Raw genomic sequence first — 21764 nt, forward strand, 5'->3', positions numbered from 1 at the left:
GTAATTTATGTCGAAGGCTGATAGTTCTATGCCTCATTTTGCTGTCCGTCCTGTTGCGTCAGCGTTATTGAGAATGGTTGACAATGGGGCTTTGCTCACAACTGTCATTGGATACTCCTGGAAGTAGTGCCTCAGCTTCCGGCTACCTAAGAACACACCATAGGCTAGCTTCTGAAAGTGAGGATATCTTTGTTTGGATTCCGTCAGCACCTCGCTAATGTAGTAGACGGGCCTCTGGACTCCGTATTCATGACCTTCTTCCATTCGCTCCACCACGATGATGAGGCTGATGACCTTATTGGTGGCTGCCAGGTAGAGGAGCATATGCTCTGACTCAGCTGGAGCAGCCAAAATAGGTGGGGAAATGAGTAAATCCTTCAATCCCTGAAGTGTTGCATCTGCGGCGTCGTCCCAGACAAATTTGTCTGTTTTCTTCAGTAGTTTGTAGAGAGGTAGTGCCTTCTCGCCAAGACGGCTAACAAACCTACTGATTGCTGCAACACAACCAGTTAGTCGTTGCACATCTTTGAGACAAGTTGGCCGTTTGATGCACAGGATTGCCTTGATTTTTTCCGGGTTTACTTCGATGCCTCTATGAGACACTATGAAGCCAAGGAGTTTTCCGGCTGGCACGCCAAAGACGCACTTAAGCGGATTCAACATCATCTTGTACCGTCGGAGATTTTCGAAGGTTTCTGTGAGGTCGCTGATCAGGTCGGATCCTTTCCGGGTCATGACCGCGATGTCGTCGACGTAAGCGTGCACGTTCCGGCCAATTTGGTCCTTCAGGAACCGCTGCATCGTACGTTGGTAGGTGGCACCTGCGTTATTCAAACCAAAGGGCATGGTGACGTAGCAGTAAGTACCAAAGGGTGTGATGAATGAGGTCGCCTTTTGGTCGGACTTCTTCATCTGGATCTGATGATACCCGGAATATGCGTCAAGAAAACACAGAAGTTCCGCCCCAGCCGTCGAATCAATGACTTGGTCAATGCGCGGCAAGGGGAACGGATCCTTCGGACAATGCTTATTCAAGCCGGAGTAATCGATGCACATTCTTAGTATTTCAGAATTCTTTTTGGGTACAAGGACGGGATTTGCGACCCAATCAGTATGGATAACTTCTATTACAAAACCTGCCTCTAGTAGCTTTGCTAGTTCCATCCCTATGGCGCGGCGCTTCTTGTCACCAAAGCGTCGCATAGCTTGCTTCACCGGTTTGGCCCCCGGATTTATGTTGAGGTAGTGCTCGGCGAGTTCCCTTGGTACTCCGGACATGTCAGAAGGTTGCCATGCGAAGATATCCATGTTAACTCGGAGGAACTCGACGAGCGCGCTTTCCTATTTGGGGTCCATGTTGGCTCCGACTGACACCTGTTTGGAGCTATCTCCGACCTTGAGGTTGACCTTCTTGGTGTCTATCGCGGCCCTGAATGAGTTTTTCTGCTCGGAGATCTGTTTCTTGGTGGTCTGCATCTCAGTCGGATCCACCGCGGCTCTGTAGCCTTGCAACTCCTCGTCGGATAACACAGATTCTGCGAAGGCTGCTTCACCAACTTCGCACTCTCGAGCTTTTTTGTAGTCTCCGGATATAGTGATCATACCTTTAGGACCCGGAATCTTGAGCTTATTATAGATGTAGCACGCCCTTGCGTGAAACTTGTGATAGGTGGGCCTGCCGAAAATGACGTGGTAGGAGCTCTTGAAAGGCACAACTTCAAACGTGATCATTTCTTCGCGGAAATTATTAACATCGCCGAAGGCCACGGGAAGTCTGATACTACCCAGGGAATTGGCTTTTTTACCCGGAACCACACCGTGAAACTCAGTGTTGCTGTGCTTGAGCTGTTCCTTGGTAAGCTGCATCTTCTCCAGAGTCTCCAGGTACATGATATTCAAGCTGGCTCCACCATCCATAAGGCACTTGGAGAAGTCATACCCATCAATGCGGGTACTCAAAACCAAGGCGTAACACTCTTTTGGGATAATTGTTGGATGATCCGCCCTGTCAAACGTGCAAGGATTTTCCGACCACCTGACATACTGCGGCACAGCCGAAACTGTGGCGTTCAGGATCCGGAGAGCTGATTTGCTTGCATGGACTGTGGGCGTTCCGAGGAAAGTGTGGTATGCGCCAGCACTCTTTTTGACGAAGGGGTTGGGTTTGTTTGCTGCGGAAGCCTCTTTAGGATCCGGCGAAGCATCATCCTCATCCATCGCCTCGGAGCTATCCTCATCCTTTTCCTTGTTCTTGCCCTTGCCTCCTTTGCCGCGTGGGCGGTGCTTCCGGGCTCGCTTGTATCCTCCTTCCGGGTCGCCTTTTAAATCATTGACCCACTTGCAGTTCCGGTTAGTATGGGAGGACTTGCCAGTAGCCGGATCCATATGGGCCAGGCATGGCATGTCCCGGTATTCTTCATACGTTTGGGGAGCGCGGAATCCAGCAGCTGTGACCTCGTCAGTGCGCTGTTGACCCCTGCCGGCTCCGCCTCCACATCCGCGGCCTCTTCCGCCTCCTTGACCTCCGCGTTGGAATGCCATGGCGACCATGTCGGATCCACCGCTCTTCTGGTCGTCGGGGGGATTTTTCCGCTTGTTGCTGTTGCTGCCGCCATTATCACGATTTTTCCTCTGTTGGTGGAGGGGTATGACTGTAGCGGCTAGTTCTCCTCCTGCATCGTCATCGGCGGCGGAGTGAGTACTTGCAATGCCGATCATGTCATCCAGCGTTAACTTGTTTTCATTGTTCAGGCAAGTAAGCTTGTGCCGGAGTAACCCTCCCCTTTGGAGTCCACCGATGAAGGCGTGCATGGCTGTGCTATTATCCACATTCTCACACTCATTTCTGGTTGCTAACCATCGTGTGAGGAAGCTCCGTGATGTTTCACCTTTCTTCTGGATACAGGCTTGCAAGTCGCTTGCTGTGGCATGTCTTTTGTAGGTGCCTTTGAAGTGCTTCTCGAAGGCTATCTTCAAGTCAAACCAACAAAAGATGGTGTTTTTCGGGAGGTCGCCGAGCCAAGTACGTGCTGGACCAATAAGGTACAACTGGAGCATGCGGCAAGCGATTCTCTGGTTCCCACCGGCGAAGCTTACTGCATTGAAGTAGTCTTCGATCCAGGTGTCAGGCCTTTCGCTGCCATCATAGTGCTTCAGATTTCCGGGTAACTTAAGGTTCAAGCCTTTCGAATATGGCTCCTCTCGGATCATCCTGCCAAAGCACTTTGGGCCAATGTACTCAGATCTGTACTCGTTGAGACGTACCCTTGCGTCGCGTGGGCCGGAGCGGGGGGACTTCGAGCGAGAGCGAGATCTCCGGCCTCCGCCTCCGCCTCCGCCTCCTCCACTAGGTGGTGGGGAGGGAGATTTGCGAGGGGGCCTGTGGGACCTTTTGCTTCCGCCTTCGGATTCGCCACACCCCTCGCGCTGCTGACTCCGGCTTCGGTGGCTGCCTTCCCGATGAAGGCTATCGCCTCCGTCGTTCCGGCTTCTGCGGGGCTCCGGCTCGCGTTCTTCATTCCGGCTTCGATGAGGTTCCGGCGCATACTCCGTGTTCCGGTTCCTCTGAGGGGCCACGTTGTCGCGGATATTGATTCCGCCAGGCCCATGGGGCCTGGTGTTTCCGACTGGACTACGGCGACGAGGAGGCGGAGGTGGCGCCTGGCGTCTTGGCGGAGGTGACGGGTTCCGGTACTTGTCTCTTCCAGTGTACATCGGATCCTTTCCCTTTCTTGGGTCCGTCGGAGGTGTTTTCGATGGTACCGGGATCGGATTTGGATGTTCTCTGGTCCTTCTTCTGCGCTCTGTGGATCCGGTGCGTGATTCATCGTCACGATGCTGTCTTCCGGAGGTGTCCTTCTGCGCGGTGGATGCACATATATCCGGGTTGGATTCCAACCTGCGCGAAGTGTCAGCCTTACTCTGTTGCGTCATTGCTGAAGCCACCAGCGTGCGGAGGTGCGCGATGTCGATTTCCTCAACTTGCTTGGCCAAGATCTCCGCAGCTTTCTTCATGTTGTCCTTTGGAGTGGCGAGCGGCTGCTCACTACTAGAAAACAGGCAATCAGTGGCGCACCACTTTTTGCCATCAGTGGCGCACTAGTGGTGCGCCACTACTATCACGCCACTGCTAACTTGTTAGCAGTGGCGCACCACTAGTGCGCTATTACTAAATCAAGTACCAATGGCGCACTACTCAGTGCGCCACAGGTAACATCCCTGTAGTGCGCCACAATTACTGTCCCCATGCGCCACTACTTACTTTAGTAGGAAACCAACAAAAAAGCGCATGTGCGCCACCACCAGCATTGGCGTGCGCCACTATTAACTATGCTAGAAAACAAAAACAAAAAAAAGCAGACCAAGTCATCCTGGTAATAACAATAATTTTTTTGTTCAGAAAATAGATTGCACTCGTTAACTTACTTACTTACTTACACAGCAGTTAAACTAAAATTACAAAGAAATTTACAGAAAACACCCTAAAGCCAAAACTAAAAAGCAATCAAGTCCTAAAGCGGATGGCGGCGCCGCCCGACGCCCTCGACGCTGCCACCGGCTGGTGCGCCCGACCACGGCAAGTCTCGCGCCGCGACCAGGTCGCGCGCGGTTAGGCCGTGCGCCAGGCAGCCATCGCGCTTGACGTCGTGCGCCCAGTTGCCGTCGTAGAGCGCAAGAACGAAGGAGACGCTGGCGGTGGCGAGCACAAAGGAGACGATGGCGTCGACGCGAGATTGAGGAAGAGGACGCGCGACGAGGTCAGGGCGGAGCTGCGTGGGGTGGAGGACGACGAGGCCGCGGCGCTGGGGTTAGGTGGAGTGGCTCGCGAGGTGCGCCGTGTCGGCCGGAGGACCCACGGAATGCACCGGCGACTAGGTTCTGCGAAGGATAGAAGCGGTCAAAACGCCGGCAGCAAAACTGAGAGCAATAAGGAGAGGAAGGAGAGGTCCAGTAAGAAGAGGATGTTACCAGCAACGTCGAAAATGACAAGGGAGAGCAGAAGACGATGAAATCGACGAAGAAGCGCGCGCGTCCGGCGAGGAAAAAGGGCGAACGTGCGATCGATTCGTGTCCTCCCGGGATGATTCACTCAGCAAGGGAGATGAGGAGGAAGAGGAGGTGCTTCTGATGGCCTCGGTTTGGCGCGGGGTTGCCGGTAGAAGGGACGACGACGACGAGTCTGTGTTGATTCTGTGAGGAAGAAGGAGAGGGGTAGGTGTGAGCGAGGCGGAGGAAACGTGTGGCTGCAGCGCGTCCATGTGCAGGGTGGCTCGGTGGATGAGGATAAGGTCGTTAGCTTGCGCGTTGGAGAAAATTATTTTTAAACGGAGATGGGAATCAGTCTAGTGCTACTAGTGGACGTTGCCATGTGGTAGATAAAAAGAAGGAGCGAGTCTAGTAGCTAGTGGTACTACCAGCACTTAAAAAGGACCCATTCCACTCCGTGTGCCAGATAAAAAGAGGCCTTTTGTCATGTTTCAAAAAAAGAAATCAAATTGGATACAAAACTGAAAATAATTTGTAAATATTTTTCTGGAACATTACACATAATAGAATCCAAATAGAAATAATATGGAAAAATAAAAATTCCTTAATATAATTAATACCGAAACACATATTTTAAAGTTCAATTAACAATAAAATGAACTTAAACCATAGAAAATATCAAAAAATAATGGTACAAAATCGGAAGTTACTAGTGGAGCACCATGTTTAGGTGCGCCACTGCTATTTTTGGTAGCAGTGGCGCACCTTTACATGGTGCGCCACTGATAACCTAGGACCCTATCTATAACCCACCCCCACACTTACTAGTGGAGCACCGTGTATAGGTGCGCCACTGCTAACTCAAATAGTAGTGGCGCACCTATACATGGTGCGCCACTGCTAAGTCTGGGGGAGGTGTGGGATCTAGCAGACCCTTAGTGGTGGCGCACCGGAAATGCAGTGCGCCACTGCTATTTTTACATCAGTGGAGCACCACTTTTTGGTGCGCCACTGCTAACTAGTAGTGGCGCACCTCTTTAGTGGTGCGCCACTGTTAGCAATCTTACGACTAGGCCTTTTCCTAGTAGTGGCTGGTTCGTGGGAGTTGCAAATTTGATCTTTCGAGGACCAATGGCCTCCCGGCGGATTCTATCTGCCTCCTTACCAGCGTCCTCCATCATGGTTTCCCACCGCGCTCGGAGTTTCTCTTCTTCCAAGCATTTTGCGGCTTCGCGCTCTCTCTTGAGGAAACTTTCCATCACTGCTCCTGCCTCTTGCCTTTCTTCCAGCATTGCTGCTGCAGTGTTGGCAAATACTTGGGTGGTGGCCAGCATCTCCTTTCTTTTTTGCTTCTAGAACTTCAGGATTTGCGGCTTCGTCCGGAGTTATGGGTTTGTTGAGGATTTCTGAGTGGGCGATGGCACCCCGGCCGGCCTGTTCGACAAGCTGATCATCTGCGGTCATGTATTCCGTGTGGCCGGAGATGTGTCCTTCTCCGGATTCCGGCGCGATGTGACGGATCCCGGAGCCCGACGGCGGTCGGAGTTTCTTCTTCAGTTTCCTGCTCCAGCCCAGTTATGGTTGCAAGGACCTGTTTAGGCGGAGCGGATTCCGCTTCAGCTGCCTCTTCATCCGCCAACTCTTTCATGGCTCGATCATACTCCTCTGTGTTCATGGTGGAAACATCATCTGACTCTGGGCTCAAATTGCCCAGGATTGATTCTTCTTTGTCTCCGGCATCCTCTTGCTGATTCGGGGCGTTGCTGTCTCCGGCAGCCTCCTGCTGATCCGGGGCGTCGCTGTCTCCGGTAGCCTCAACCTGCATGGATCCGGCTTCCTCCTGAGGAGGAGCGGTTCCTACGGTATGTGCGAGGAAGTGCACGAAGTGGCACCTTTGCTTCTCTAACACCTGGGAGACCCAGGCGGATCTGCATTGGTCTTCCACCGTAGTTTCCTGCTCAGGGGCGGATTGGGTGGGCTTTGAAATTTCCGGATCAGAGGCGGAACCTTCCTTAGGAAGCTCCTGCGTCTCAGATCGGATCTTTGCGACAGCGTCCTGCTCAATGGCGGTCGCGTCAGCGTGGCTTACCATAGCGTTTTCGCCGGAATCGGCGGTCTCGCCGATGAAGATGTGAATCCTGCCAATCGGGACTATGGAGAGCTTGACGGGGTTTGTCCTAGCCGGAATCCAGCACTCGTCCTGAGGGACGATCGGAAAGTTACCGGCGTACAAGACGCGCCCCACGGTGATGGTGTCGCCGATGCCTCCGAAGGTAGAACCCTCCCGGTTCCGGCCTCCAGACGTCGCAGGCCCCACGGTGGGCGCCAACTGTCGTTGCCTATTCGACGGTACCTCGGAGGAGGGATCCTCACGAGGGGGAGAAGAAGTAGGGGCCATAGGGCGGAGAGTCCTCGGGACGGTGGTACGCGATTTACCCAGCTTCGGAACACATGCACGGAGACAGGGCCTACTGCTGCTTGTCTGGAATTATCTGGGCGCTTTCGCGTTATCACAATGAGTTGTGGTTGTGCCCCTTAGGGCTCCCAGGATCCGGCTTATAAAGGCGCACGAATCTAGGGTTTACATGGAGAGTCCTAGCCGGATTACAGGTTGCCTAACTACGGTACAATGTCTTGCCGGGTACGTCAAGGATCCGCCTTCCACCTACGTCGTACTGGATCCGGGTTCCTCATGGGCCTCCACGGATCCGGCCTTCTCGGAAGATCGGCTGGGATCCGGCTCTCTGATCCTGGGCTGGACTTCATCCTTCACGATCAACAGCAACTGGGCCGCCCGATGGGCCGCATGCCACATCACCGTCTGTGGGCCACCCGGGCTTGCCGGATCTAGGCACTGTCGATGGTACACCCATGAAGTATACCCACAACACCGGGTCTCCCGGATTGGACGTATGAAACACTTTGGGGTCGTTATTCCTACTATGGGCATCGTCTTTGGAGCACTATATGACGGAGTGGTTTGGAGGTGGAGCGGAGTTGTTCCTATCGCATAAACGATGATGAGTTTCCACGGCATGACACAGTAGAATCTCGGCATCAGATGCACGATGATGGACGCGTGTAGGGCAGGGGCACGTACTGTTTGGCACCGTGGAGGCGTCTACGACATGTCTGGCGAGGGCTTTGCAGATCTCACCTCTAAAGATGCTCAGTGGTTCGACGGCGGTGATGGCTTCTGTAGCGTGTGCATGAGGTGCTCGCTAAGAGTATGCAAGACCAAATGCGCGCTCCTGTTTCATCTAGAGGGTGTCACTGGGTATATGATGTTCCCGCTTTCTAGTTGATGGGGGGTTTTCGAGTGTTCAGGGCACAAGGCCGTGGTGACACGATCTTCGCCCATTGTCGAGTTTGTAGGTGTTAAGTGGTGGCTTCGAATTTTTTAATATAATTTTTTTATTAGTCTTCTGTTAAATAATCTAATAAAGAAGGTTGTATGTATCTTTTGGATCTCATCCTCTATTTTGTGAGGAAAAAAGTATACTTCCCTTTTTTGAAAGAAAAATAGAACAAAGGTAATACAAGTGCATGCATGTCGAGAAATCGTGTACTTACATCTTCTCGGTGCTAGTAGAAATGTCAGCTGATAGTCCCCAGGTCACAACTGGCGCATCAGATGCATCGTCCAATTTGTACCTGTCTTTGTTCGCGATGATGCCTTCTAGTCTTGTATTGATTGCTTTGATTCTGTAAGAAAGGTCGCGCCGCACACGTACTTGTGTGGTGAAGCCCGCAAAGAACTTGACGGTAGCACGAGTACAGCTTGGGTATCTTACAAAAAAAAGAGTTAAATCAATAACACTGTCTTAAAGTTCTGCTTGAGCATATGTGTGCAGCAGGCCAAAGTTTAGGGTTCCGAATCAGTACCCTGCTTATATGTATTGTACGAGCGGTGTGCATTGGTGTGATAATGCACCTCGTATCACCTAATATTGGGTACAAAACTTGAGTGAACTTAGGTGTATTCCCTGAACTACGACCAGATTTGGGTCACCGGACCTGCGGCAGGTTTATTATATGTTCTTGTAATTACAACAGAAGTGCGTAGAGTGCATAGCTAATATACTAGTGGGTAAGCTACATGCATTAATTTACACGGTCTAATACACATTACTTTTATAATTTCAGTGATTTAACAGCGAAAGAATTATACATTCCAACTATAGAGAGAACTATACCTATATGTCGTCAGACTGTTACAAATTTATCTCTTCTTTTTGAAGAAGGGGGTGCACCTTAACAAAATGCCAAACATACCTAAAATGATTGAGATAAAATTAACAACAAATGTAGTCATTGTAGTATTTCTTTACATGGATTAATCTGATGCGGAGAAGCTGTGTTTTGTTCCATTTCCAAAGAGTTGCATTATCATATTTGAGGGTAACTATATACTACGCTAATCATTATATATATATACTCCCGATTACATGGCCTCGACACATCCCTAGGTCATCAGTTTAACCAACATAATAAAGATTATATAACATAAAAAATCACATCATTGGAAAGTAGAACATCTGGATAGTAGTATGTTTTGTGATATATAGCTTACATTATGTTAGTCAAATTTACGACTTAGAAATACGCGCAGGACCTATAAACCCGGATGGAGGTAGTAGTATTTTAGATTCTTAATGCAAACATTTACATTGTTTAGATCTGCATTTATTTTTATACTTTAGAAGTAATTCAAAATCTTCATGTGCATCTGGAAATAAATGTTATCATGTTGATCCTTTTTTCAGCTTGAGCCATTATAAGTTGACCTTCAGTCACGTAAGGAAACACAATTGAGCAGTCATAGCCATGAATACAAGAGAAATAGTAGGAATATTTCAAAAATCTTTAGCACGCATGAGGTGGATTCTCCATTTGGGAGTCCGCCGCACCAAAAGAAGAAACTGAGCTCCTATCGTTGGTGTCTTAAAGAACGAAGACAAGAGATACGCATATATGCATACTTGCATGGCATTCATTTTGGTATAGAAAATATATATTCGAAAACAATTCATTCATTTGCACATTTTCAGGAGATAAAAACAAGGCATGCTTATTTGAAAGGATTTATTCTCTGCTCTTATCCTGTAATCTATTCAAACACACCAATAACTTTAGGCTTTGCTTGGCACCGTGGTGAATTATAATTCCGTTTGACAAACCAACATTTAGAACATCTATCAAAGATCCCCAATAACAGCCCAAAACCAAAAAACTCCGGCCATTTTTGGGTATCTGCATGGTTGTTTTCGTGCTCCGATGAGATACCAGAAAATAGACCGTTCTGGAAAAAATATTTTGGGTAACCTAGAAACCTAACCGGTGACGCCTTACATACCCAGGCTGAGGGGTATCGGGTACCAAATCCCCGTTCCGCCACTGTCGCCTCGCCTCCTTGGTCAGAAAATCGCCCACACTCTAGCGACCAATTGCGAGTAGATCCGGCACACCAATGGATGGATCCCATAGCACTAGCCCATCCCGCCACCATGAACCTTCAAGCAGCGGCATCTATGAGCGTGGACGTTTAGTTAGGGCACATGAAATTGCAAGCTCGCCAGGACGTGTACTACCTGTAGTTCTGGTCTCTTGCTCATGTGCCTGCTTACCCTCCCGCGGCGGAGAGCTCCAGGGCCAACGAATGCCAGTGCATTATCGTGTAGTCGATGTCTTCGGACGACGAGGAGGATGAGAAGGAAGATGATACCTAGGATTATTTGGAAGTGAACGGCGAGGACGCAGAGTAGGGGGCGAGGATGTGGAGCAGTAGGAGGAGAGCGAGTTTGTCCCTCCGTAAGATGAAGAGGCGGTGATGCGGAGGGCATTCAAGAGGTCGCAGCGCACAGCACGGCATTGACGAAGAGGCAGTGATGCGGAGGGAATTCAAGAGAGCGCCGCCGCATTGGCGACTTCTACAACGACCAACTGAACCGTGTGATCTTCGAGTGCGAACGGTTCAAGGAGCGCCGCCTCTTTTGGCAGTGATGAAGCTCCACAGCCGCATCGTCTCCGCTACCGCCACCTCATTCCGCATCAATTTTATCAACTATATGTAGTTTAGGTTTAATTGTGTATGCTATCATCATCATTTGCAGTTGTTTCCTTCACTTGATGAGCTATCTATGTCAGAATATTGCACAAATATCCAAATTCAAATTATGCAATTTTTTTGTTTCCGGTATCTGATTTGCGTCGCAATGTCTCAATACCCTATATGCATTTCCAGTGTGCTGGATCCAACTTTTCCAGACTATGGCAGATCTGCTAGAGATCTCTTATCAATCTTACTATTTTCTTTTTTTTTCCTTAAATTACGATCTACTTAAAACCTAGTAAGAACAACATTTGGAAACATCAACAATCAAAAAACAATTACAAAAAATATCCTTTTCTTGTAATGAATTTGATTTGTGAAAAATGCAAATGATTAAATTTAACTATCTCCTCCTTCTAAAATTGCTCGGATTATTATCTATTTCTCAAAAAAAAACTATCATTTTTCTACAACAGCTCTCCCACAATAGATTACGAAATAATTACATTACTTCATAGTTCAACAACCATAAACTAAGTCTTAATATATTGTACGTTTTCTCCTGCACAATGTTACCTTTCAAAAACTAGGTATTTACAATTTTGACCCAAAAAAATCAATGGGTTATATTTTTTTATTAGCCTATATGCAACAAACAGATTTATTTTAAATATTTATTTTATGAAATATTACATTGAGATTGGAAAAAACACATATTAAATTAAACCACTAGCTAGCCGGTGCAATTGGACTATTAGTTGTTGCTTTGTGTGATCATGTAAACTACTGATAATAACATGTTTTCATGTGAAAATTGACTCATACTATCAAAAAGCGAGTACAATTTCAATTTAATTTATTTGATTCTTATTAACTTAGTGTAAATTTGACTTGCTTAGTTTGGTACAATTCTTTAAATGGTGTATACAGCCTAAGTAAGAGTTTGTATCTAGCTGTCTCAAGAGCAAGTAGCATCTTTTATATGTGCTATTTTAGAGAGCACACAAACATTCAAACTACGAGATTTTTTTTTTTTTGGATACATGGATTAGCTAACATATTTCCTCAGCAGCCATGTTAAGAAGATTTATGGTATAACCATTTAGAACATAAGAATATAATTTGATTGGTTTTAACTGATCAGCATCTTGCAAATGGCAGGCCATGTGGGGAACTCTAGCTTCTTTACATGTTATTTGTTCCCTAATTTGTTTGGTTCAAAGAAGATTTAATTTTACTAATTACCAAATAGTGAAAAATGATGGGAACACGCTCTCGCTCCCACAACTGTGACGTTAAATGCAAAGCTTCTAGATCTGAATCACCCGGCAAGTGGAGCATGAATTCATAAGAGTAAAATACATAGTGGATACTTGAACTTGCTGGGTAGGTTCAGATTGGTCACCATACTCAGAGAATACCAAATTGCGGTCACTGAATACGACTTAGAGACTCATAGACGGTCACTGGTGTTAATGGCACAATGTATTTGATGACGTGGCGAGTTGTTGACCCCATCTGTCAGTCAATTTGGCAATAGGTTGACTGGTCAGGTGAGGTTCCTTTTACAAAAAAAAACCCCTTATCTCTATAGCGCTAGTGATAGCAGAGCTCCCAGGCCTCCTCCTCCCAGACCATGGGGAGCGGCATGGCGCCTGACGCGCGTGTGGCCTTCGGAGCGGAGAGCCTATCGTCGTGCTCCCGTATGGATTCTAATCCCCTGTCCTCGCCTGCTCTTCTACGCCTCCGACCACATCGACCCTTACACATCGTGGACGACGCGGCACTGATCACAACCATGCCACCACATGCCAACACCCACGACGCCACTGCCCTCACGCACGTCGCCACCATCCATGCCAGTACGCATTCTTGCTCGCCAATATCGGATTCGTGCTCCCCTACGTCCGTAACTCCAGCGAGCAATTTCCGCCGGAGTAGTGCCTGCCGGTATCGCGGACGCTCGGTGAACACCTCCATGGGGATGGAGAGCACGAGGGAGTGGAGGAGCACCGTCGGGGGTGGTGGCCGGAGCTGCTTGCAACGAGGGGCGTGCGAGCAGCACGGCAGGCGGGGCGCGCGGGCGGCTTACTCGATAGTGACGCGGTGGCTAGGCTACGGCGCCGGCGGAGGTCAGACACGCGAGATGACGGAGTGGATGCTTTTGCAACACCTGTAGCTGGCGTCCTCTTCGCGGTCGGGTAGGAGAGCCAGAGGGGGCGGCGCCGGGGCGAGGGGAGCCGGCGGCGTTCGCGTTGTAGCCGGTGATGCCTGACGCCATTTTCTTGCGTGGCGCGCTGGGTGGGAGGCCGGGGCGGCATGTGAGGCGGGGCAACACCGACGAGGAGGAGGACTGGAGGAGGAACGGGTCGGATTTACCGGTGGCGATGCTCGCCTCTGCTGGCCGAAAATTGGAAGCTGCTGATGATTCGGGTGAGGCGGTGAGCGCTGCCGTTCTTGAGCTGCGAGGCTAGCCAGGGCGCGGGGTGCAGAGGTAGGGCAGCGCCGGCATGAGGAGGGGCACCGGATTCCTGCTAAAGCAGATGAAGGGATGGGTGGCTATCTGCAATTCCCAAACTTCAGGAGGTTTCCTGCAAAATAACAAATCACTGCTAGAACCTGCATGTGTGATGACATGTGGGTCCTGTGAACGCCACGTTGACAAATACATCACGCTCTCGGACCCAGTGACCGTCTATGAGCGTGCTTATCGTATTCAGTGACCGCAATTTGGTATTCTCTGAGTACGGTGATCAATTTGAACCACGCCAACAAGTTTAAGTATCCGCCATGTATTTTACTGAATTCATAACCATGGTTGATGGGAAATGGCAGATCAAGGTTAAGAAGTTAAGCGAAACAACCATCACAGTCGTGTTCCCTTCAAAAGAAATCCCTTGCATGACAACCATCACAGTCGTGTTCCCTTCAAAAGAAATTCCTTGCATGATCATCGGGGTCGGTGGTATCCCATTGCCAACAAGAGAAATCTGAACCATCGCGTATCTTGAGGCGGCTCTCTACTCGTAGGTGCATCAAGTATTAGCCGTATTGACTTCAACTGAGCAAGCACCAGTAGATCCAACTACGATGGTGGATATCTCTTCTTCATATGTCATGACAGCGGTGGACGCCAATGCTATATATTCACATCCAAGACGTTGAAACTGCCGCAATCTGGTAAGGAGGAGGTGGGATGGAAGAGTCAAGAGAAGTTGGAATTTGGATATTGCGTCTGTGAAGGTGAAAAGTAAGAAGTTATGTATCAAGATCCAACCAATGGTGAATGACGAAGATGAGTTGAACGGTTCCTCGGAAATTCCACGTGTGAGATGACAAAGGAGTCACTCTGAGATGGGGTGGTTGTGCCAGAGCTTGCGGGGTTGCTTGCCAGAGAAAAGAAGATCAAAGCAACTTTGGTGATTCAAGGGAGGAAGACCACCAGTGGAAAGGGGCTAACGGAGGGTTCAATTCTCCAACATGCTATCCCCCTCACCTCTGAAAAATGCCCCAGGTAGCCCACCCTATTTTCTCCTCTTTACATTATTTACCGAATTAAAACTTATTAAAAGTAGCTAAAGATAGTGGTCTTGTTGTGTTTAGTGCTTCCACCGCTACTCATTGAGAATTTATGTCTTCAATTAAGACAGAAGAGCTATGTCATACCCCGTTGGCATAAACATGAAAAAAGTGGAGACAAAGGAATAGAGAACAAGGTGAAGGCGTTGCCAAACAAATGAAAAGAAAACTTGTTGAGGCACTGGTTCGGAAGGGTGGGAACTAGATAAGTCTCAACAATATGCGAATACCCCCATACATCCAAACACAAAGGAAGACGAAGAAGCAACTTCCGGGGTGGGGAGGGGGATACATCCACTAACCTGCGAAGCACATGCTACTAGGAAGGTTACCCAATGTGGATCCTCTTCTATAGCATCAGGGGGTTTGTCAAGTGGGGGTGCCTAACACCCATTAAAGACAACATATGGTGTGATAGAATTTGTGTAGACCTTCTCAAAGAAACAATCAAATATGATTTCACATAACAAGAACTACAAAGAATAGAAATAGGTGATAAGTACTATTTGTCCCGCTTCTCGGTTGCATGGCATTTAGGGGGAAAGGTATTGGGATTCTGAGACACTATGCTTGAATTAGGGGCAAGTAAACGGGGTAAGTTTTTACGAAGTGCTTTGATTCTCCTATGCTTCATAAATAAGAACATGGAAATCATCGATTTATATGAACCATTGACTACTCTAGATTGAGTGAGTTTTTGAATGAGCTGACAAACAAAATCATACGTTGTCCTCTCCCTGCTACCTATGGTTTTGGGATGGGACTTCAATCTCATTTGTAGCAAATACAACAAGAACAATTATAGACTAACCTAAAAGGGGATTGATATGTTTATCTAATTCATTGTGAGGCTTGCTCTCGGGAGATATACCGTAAGAGTGAAAGATATTCTTCTATAAAAAGCTCTGGACTAGATAGCATATCCTTCTATAAAAAGTCTTGTCGATTAGTTAAAATGATGTTTTACATTTCAGTGTTTCTATTGTCGGCTTGCTAGGTCATGCACATACGTGGAGTGGTGTCATGTCTAATTCCAGAGGAATTACACATCTACAATATGTGGATTCCACTTTGATCCTGATTCAAAATAATGAACTTGACATTTTCAATCTTAACTTATTACCATGTTGTTTTGAAGCAATGTGAGGCGTGAAGATACCCTTTCACAAGAGTGAAGTGGTCCCGATCATTGGATCGGGAGGGGCACATCATAGGGTCGCCAACAATCTGAATTGTTTCATATGTGCTACCTTTCATATATCCCGGTTTGCCAGTGTCAGACGGAAATATCACCATAGAGAAGTGTATTTTAATTTTTGGTTGGAAAGCGGGAAGGTTTGTCTTCTTGGGTGGAGGACTTCTTTTGAACACCTGCCTGGCCAGCCTTCCCACATTTGGAATGGGAATTTTCCTTATGTAGGATGGTACACATGTGAAGTTCGACTCGCATTGTTCCGGCTTCTACTTGGAAGGGTCTAATCCCAATCATAAATACCACATGGTCAATTTTCTGGAGGTGTGTCGGCAAAAATATAGCTAGGGACTCGGTTTGATCAATACCAAAAGGATTAACCTAGCTTTGATGCTCAAACATAGGCTTTAGAAACTCTATCAAGGAGGCAATCTGATCTAGGAAAGGATTATACGACTGAAGTAACATTAAGCTTAGGAAAGATTTCAAGATAGGAACATGGGGCCTCCTATTTTCTGGATTAAACAAAACATAGAACCTTTCTTCAAGTTAGGAGTGAAGCATGAGGTGTGGGAAGGATTCCACAACTCTTTTGGATGGACATGTGGATTAGAGAGCGAATGCTCAAGGACCAGCCCCATCCTCTTCTCAATGTTCTCCAACCCCATCATTTACATTTGGTCGGGCCCATTGGGCAAGAATTGGCTTATTTGTTTCAGACGGTACTTTAGTCATGCATGGGCTACTCAATGGGCTGCCCTCGATGCAGATATTTAGGATTTTAGCCCAAAGGGAGCCAGGATTGGGTTTCTTGGGCTTTAGATCCTTCAGTAGAGTACACATCCAGTTCGATATAAGCCAAGTTTTCACAAGGAGGGTCGGTTGGGCACTTCAGAGAGATATTGGCAATTAAATTCCCCATCAAAATCTGCATTTTCTCCTTGCAGCGTGTGCTCAATCGATTCCCTTCTAGTCAACAGATCGGCAAAACGCAGGGTCCTTTGAACACGACCTGCTCCTTGTACGGGAAACGGGAAGATTGCGTGCACATATTTTTGGAGTGTGTGATGGCAAATATTCTTGAAGTGTGCTTCCGCAACTACTTCGGTGCCGCCGGAACGCGTTGAATTTTGATAAATTCTTTGCTGTTTTTAGAGATATTGTTAGACATGTGTGTAGATTACTATGCACATTTTTTCTAGCGCAGTGCCCTTTGCTACATATGAAACAAGCTTATGATTGAAACAAATGTCCTTAAACACTTCATTGACATTATATACAAAATCATGATTTTCATGTAGCTTTGGAAGATCATCACGGCCAAACTAAAGGAGCGAGCCGCTCTAAAGTGGATGGCAATCAAGATAAATGGGTTTCAAGTGACAAGCGCTCCTCCTAGAACACATCTCTTGGATTCGCATGTATCCAACATTTCCTGCCTGTTTGGGGAGTCCGCCCTGATTAAGTTTGTGAATGTTTGAGCATCAAGGCTCTAGGCTAAAATGTATGCCACATCGTGTAATAACTTACCGTGAAATTGTTGGCTTTATTAATTTAAAGTCGAACACTTGTATGCCATTTATCTCTTTTTTTTTTCCAAATAGTAAACATGATATACTAACTTGACTGAAAATAATTTGATAGGAGACCCACACATGGGCCCTGCTTTTCTATGAAAGCAACTTGAGTGAAATAGAAAAGAATCTTTCAAAAAAAATGATTTATGATTTCTGTCAGAAAAATTGGCAACCAACTCGCCTTGATAGACGATAATCCCACCTCGCCTTGTTAAACTGAGCCCCGCCGATTTATATAGGATCCCAAGTTGCTAATCGTCGAGCTGAGGCGGGAGTCAACAAGCCAGCAGAACTGTTGTTCTCCCAATGGTCATGGAAGAGAAATTCTCTCAAAGAATGCAAGGGAGGATTGCACGGATCGTAATTAAACGGAAACACCCCTGTGATGGTCTCCAAAATGGAAGAGAGAGCCAGGAAGAGCAAGCAGTCTTTAAGCTAGCATAGAGCACAGAGCGGCGCTGAATCGAGGTATTCGGGAGGGGAGCAGAGAAAGAAAATGAGACCAGGCGAGAGGGACAGGCTGGGCGCGTCGCGCCTGCCGGAGTTTAGGGCCGGGGCGGAGGCCGGAGGCCGGGCTGGAGATCCCGAATCCTCTCTGGTGCGCCTCCTCCTCGAGGACGGCTCAGGACACGGCCTTGCTCCTCCTAAAGACGGGCGCTGCTCCGAAGTTCCAAACCACACACACGCACTGCTGAGAAAATCAGATGATTTCCGTAGAGAGGATCACGATGGAGACAGCCTTATCTTCATCAGTTTTTCATTTTAGTCCATCTATCTATTTCATTTATGCAAAAGATCCTGTATTTTTCCTATTCAGCCACTGGAAACACAACACGCCGTCACGGACCTGAACGAATTTGGTTGGCCTATTTTCTCTAAGCCTACAAAAATAGGTAGACTAGGGTTGTTTGTTTCCTTCTGTGTTTTTTCTTTTCTTTCAGGACATTCGCATGCCACTAATTTCATAATTTATACATTGAAAGATTTGCAACTGCATAAACTCAGTTGCCCCTATTCGGGAGGACATCATCAACTTGGCTAAGATCCTTGAGTGCTTTGGCGATGTCACCGGCCTATGTACCAACTTCCAAAAAACATCGGTGGTTCCCATCCGTTGCGACGATATCAACCTTGATGACATTCTTGAGGGTATACCGGCGATAAGAACTTCTTTCCCCTTGAAGTACCTTGGGCTCCCGCTCTCGGTGTGGAAGCTTAAGCGTGTCGATTTTCAACACCTTGAGGACAAATGTGCCGGGAAGCTTCCATCTTGGGGTGGCAAATCTATCACCACGGCCGGCCGCACGGCTCTTGTCAAATCGTTCATCACCTCTCAAGCCACTTACTACCTCACACCGCTTGTTGTTCCACCGGACACTATTAAATTCATCAACAAAATCAAAAGAGCTTCCCTTTGGTCGGCGAAGGACACCACAACCGGGGCGAAATGCAAAGTTAATTGGAAGACGGTTTGCCGCCCCAAGAAGCTTGGTGGGCTTGGAGTCATGTGCTTAGACAAATTTGTGGCGGCTCTTCGCCTTCGTTGGCCGTGGCTTGAATGGACAGATAGCTCCAAGATTTGGGCCGGGTCAAGTAACCCATGCTCCGAGGCGGACATGGACATTTTCTATGCCGCCACCAAAATCACCATTGGCAACGGGTGCAAGACTTCGTTTTGGGATGCCCCTTTGCTTGAAGGAAGAAAGCCAAAGGAGATTGCGCCACTTACCTTTGCGTGTTCAAAAAGGAATGGGCCAAGTTGCAAGAGGTACACCTAATTGAGGAGATTGAAGACACCATCTCGTGGAGGCTCACGTCAAATGGACAATATTCGGTCAAGTCGGCTTATGATTTGCAATTCTTCGGATCAACTACCTCCAATCTGTATAAGTCGGTATGGAAGGTTTGGGCCACTCCAAAGGCAAAGTTCTTCGCCTGGCTTCTAACGCAAAATAGAATTTGGACCGCCAACCGGTTACAAAAACGTGGTTGGCCAAATTGTGGCTTATGCCCTCTTTGCAAGCAAGAAACGGAATCGGTTTGCCACCTTTTCATCCATTGTCGTTATGTGGTGCGTCTATGGAACCTCATTCGTGTTTGGTTGGGCATCCCCGGCATCATGCCGGGCCAATGGGTGGGTCTCTCTATCAACAATTGGTGGAACCAAATGACAAGTGGCGCAACTCCAAACCGGAGAGCGATCGCCTCCCTATCTCTACTCGTTACTTGGGAAATTTGGGCCGAGCGGAACGCAAGGGTCTTCCACAACAAGCACGCTCCACCTTCTGTCATGCTTGACAAGATAAAGAGAGAGGCACGGTTGTGGGTTTTGGCGGGAGCTAAACGCTTAGGAGAAATAATGCCGGGAGAGTAATCTTGTACTTTGTTTTTGTTGGGTGTTCGCTTGTATGGACTATCTTGTCCAAAAACTTCTCCTTAATTAATAGATTGAGGCAAAGCTTTTGCCTCCGTTTAAAAAAAAATTGAAAAAATATCATTTGTAGTCCACTACCAATTATTATTTTTTGAATTGAAGCACACTTGTAACTAGAAAAAAACAATCAGTTTTCGAGATTTGTGAGCATATATTAAATTATTTTAATACGCACTTATGTGTGGAATATTGGTTTTGAAAAGAATTTTGAAGGTGAACCACAACGTCATATCCTCTGCATTGGATTGGTTGATCGAGATCGGATTGTTGTTTTCGGGCGAGATAAAAAAATGTCCCCCTACGAGGCTGCGATGCTCCCAAGAAAACCGGATTGGAAAGGTGTCGTTGGGTAAGGTAAAAAAAAAAGCCCACCTGTGAGGCTTTGACATGCTGATTCCAAGGAAAATTGAAAATTGACACGATAATGCCTCTCAATTGGAATTTTTTTATGTCCAACAAATCTTCTGCTTTTTCTATTTTCGTATAAAATATTATATCATTTGTTGATCCGTTGCAAGGCATGGATATCGTGCTAGTTTTAGAAAAAGTCACGTGAAATGTTTGTTGAGAAGACGCCGTTTATTTTAGTAATGTATTTATTTTGCATGGAAAGGGCCGGAGATCGCTAGTTAATTGAACACACCTGGAGAGGTCGACCTGGACGTAGTACCGGTCGACGGCGTCCTCGGCGTCCTCGAACGCCCTGCGGGTCTGTTGCAGCCACACCTTGATGTGCTGGTCCCTCTGTACGCGCCGCCGCGGCTCCGCGTCGTGGAGGAAGGCCTCGATCCACACGAGCTTGTCCAGCAGCGTCCCTACGTCGTCGCTCACCGCCGCCATCCTCCGAGCCTCGCTCACCATTAGGTCCTGCAGCTTCCCGACCAGCGACCCGATGACGGCCTCCGCCATCTTGGCCTGTTTTGCTTGAGACAATCTGTCTGCTCGCTCTTGCAACGCAATGTAGATGGCAGGAGCTCACATCACATATATAGTGGTTCCCTGCCTGCCTGCCTGCCTGCCTGCCTGCCATGGATTTATAGCTCTTCCTTACTTTGAGTCGCAATCGAGGGAGGCATAGAATCATTATACGGACGGAAGACGAAACGGAATCTATCTGTTTCTTGCTGCTATTTCTATGATTTCTCCTTCTCCTGCCACAAAACGTGATTCCTTGTCTATTCTTCTTCAAGATAACTTGCAGCATCTGAGCATTTTCTTGCTGGTTTTATATGCCTTTCCTCCCAACAAACGTGATGCATGCATTACCGGCTAAAATATGCCTAGCTTGAAAAGAATAGCAGCATCAGCGTCATGTCAGACGTGTAGCTAAGCTACATCGGGTTTACTCCTCCGGCATCAAATCACCGAGGGCTCCTTTGATTCATAGGATTTGCATAGGAATCACTGGTGGAAAAAAGGGCTTTGGTCGCGGTTGGCAACTGCCATTAGTCGCGGTGGCGCAACCGCGACCAAAGCTGCGCGACTAAAGGCCCCCCCCTTTAGTCGCGGTTCCTTACGAACCGCGACTAAAGGCCCGTCCACGTGGGCCGCAGGCGAGCGCCAGGGCGGAGGACCTTTAGTCGCGGTTCTTCTGGCCAGCCGCGACTAAAGGCCTCCGCAGGGTTTAGGGTTTTAGCCCCCCTCCCCCTAAATCTGGTTTCTTTTTAATTTGTATTATTTTATTTCTTTTGGGTTTTAATTCTGAAGGAGTTTCACATATTTAGGCCAACCGCGACTAAAGGCCTCCGCAGGGTTTAGGGTTTTAGCCCCCCTCCCCCTAAATCTGGTTTCTTTTTAATTTGTATTATTTTATTTCTTTTGGGTTTTAATTTTGAAGGAGTTTCACATATTCTACGGTACTGTATACATACATGCATATGAATGTACAATTTCAAACAAATTTGAAATTAGAACCAAAAAGAATTCAAGAGGAATATACAATAT

General features: G+C 47.6%; 1 protein-coding gene and 1 long non-coding RNA gene across 2 annotated transcripts in view; both read right to left on the minus strand.

Moving 5' to 3' along the window:
• The window catches only part of LOC127298798 (putative disease resistance RPP13-like protein 3), a 32673-nt gene extending 11864 nt beyond the window's left edge, over window positions 1–20809 (minus strand). The window contains exons 1-2 of the mRNA XM_051328654.2: window positions 20464–20809; window positions 8560–8775 (exon numbers count right to left, since the gene is read on the minus strand). Coding sequence (XP_051184614.1) covers window positions 8560–8775; window positions 20464–20729 — 482 coding nt within the window. The 5' untranslated portion in view covers window positions 20730–20809. The remainder of the gene's footprint in view (window positions 1–8559; window positions 8776–20463) is intronic.
• Window positions 4372–5507, minus strand: LOC127298799 (uncharacterized). The gene is made up of 2 exons (XR_007850137.2): window positions 4969–5507; window positions 4372–4878 (listed from the first exon to the last, which is right to left on the minus strand). It is a non-coding gene; the product is annotated as an uncharacterized lncRNA (long non-coding RNA).
• Window positions 20810–21764: the final 955 nt, after the last annotated feature.

This window comes from Lolium perenne, chromosome 5, assembly GCF_019359855.2.
Source record: "Lolium perenne isolate Kyuss_39 chromosome 5, Kyuss_2.0, whole genome shotgun sequence".
NCBI classification, from domain to species: Eukaryota; Viridiplantae; Streptophyta; class Magnoliopsida; order Poales; family Poaceae; genus Lolium; species Lolium perenne.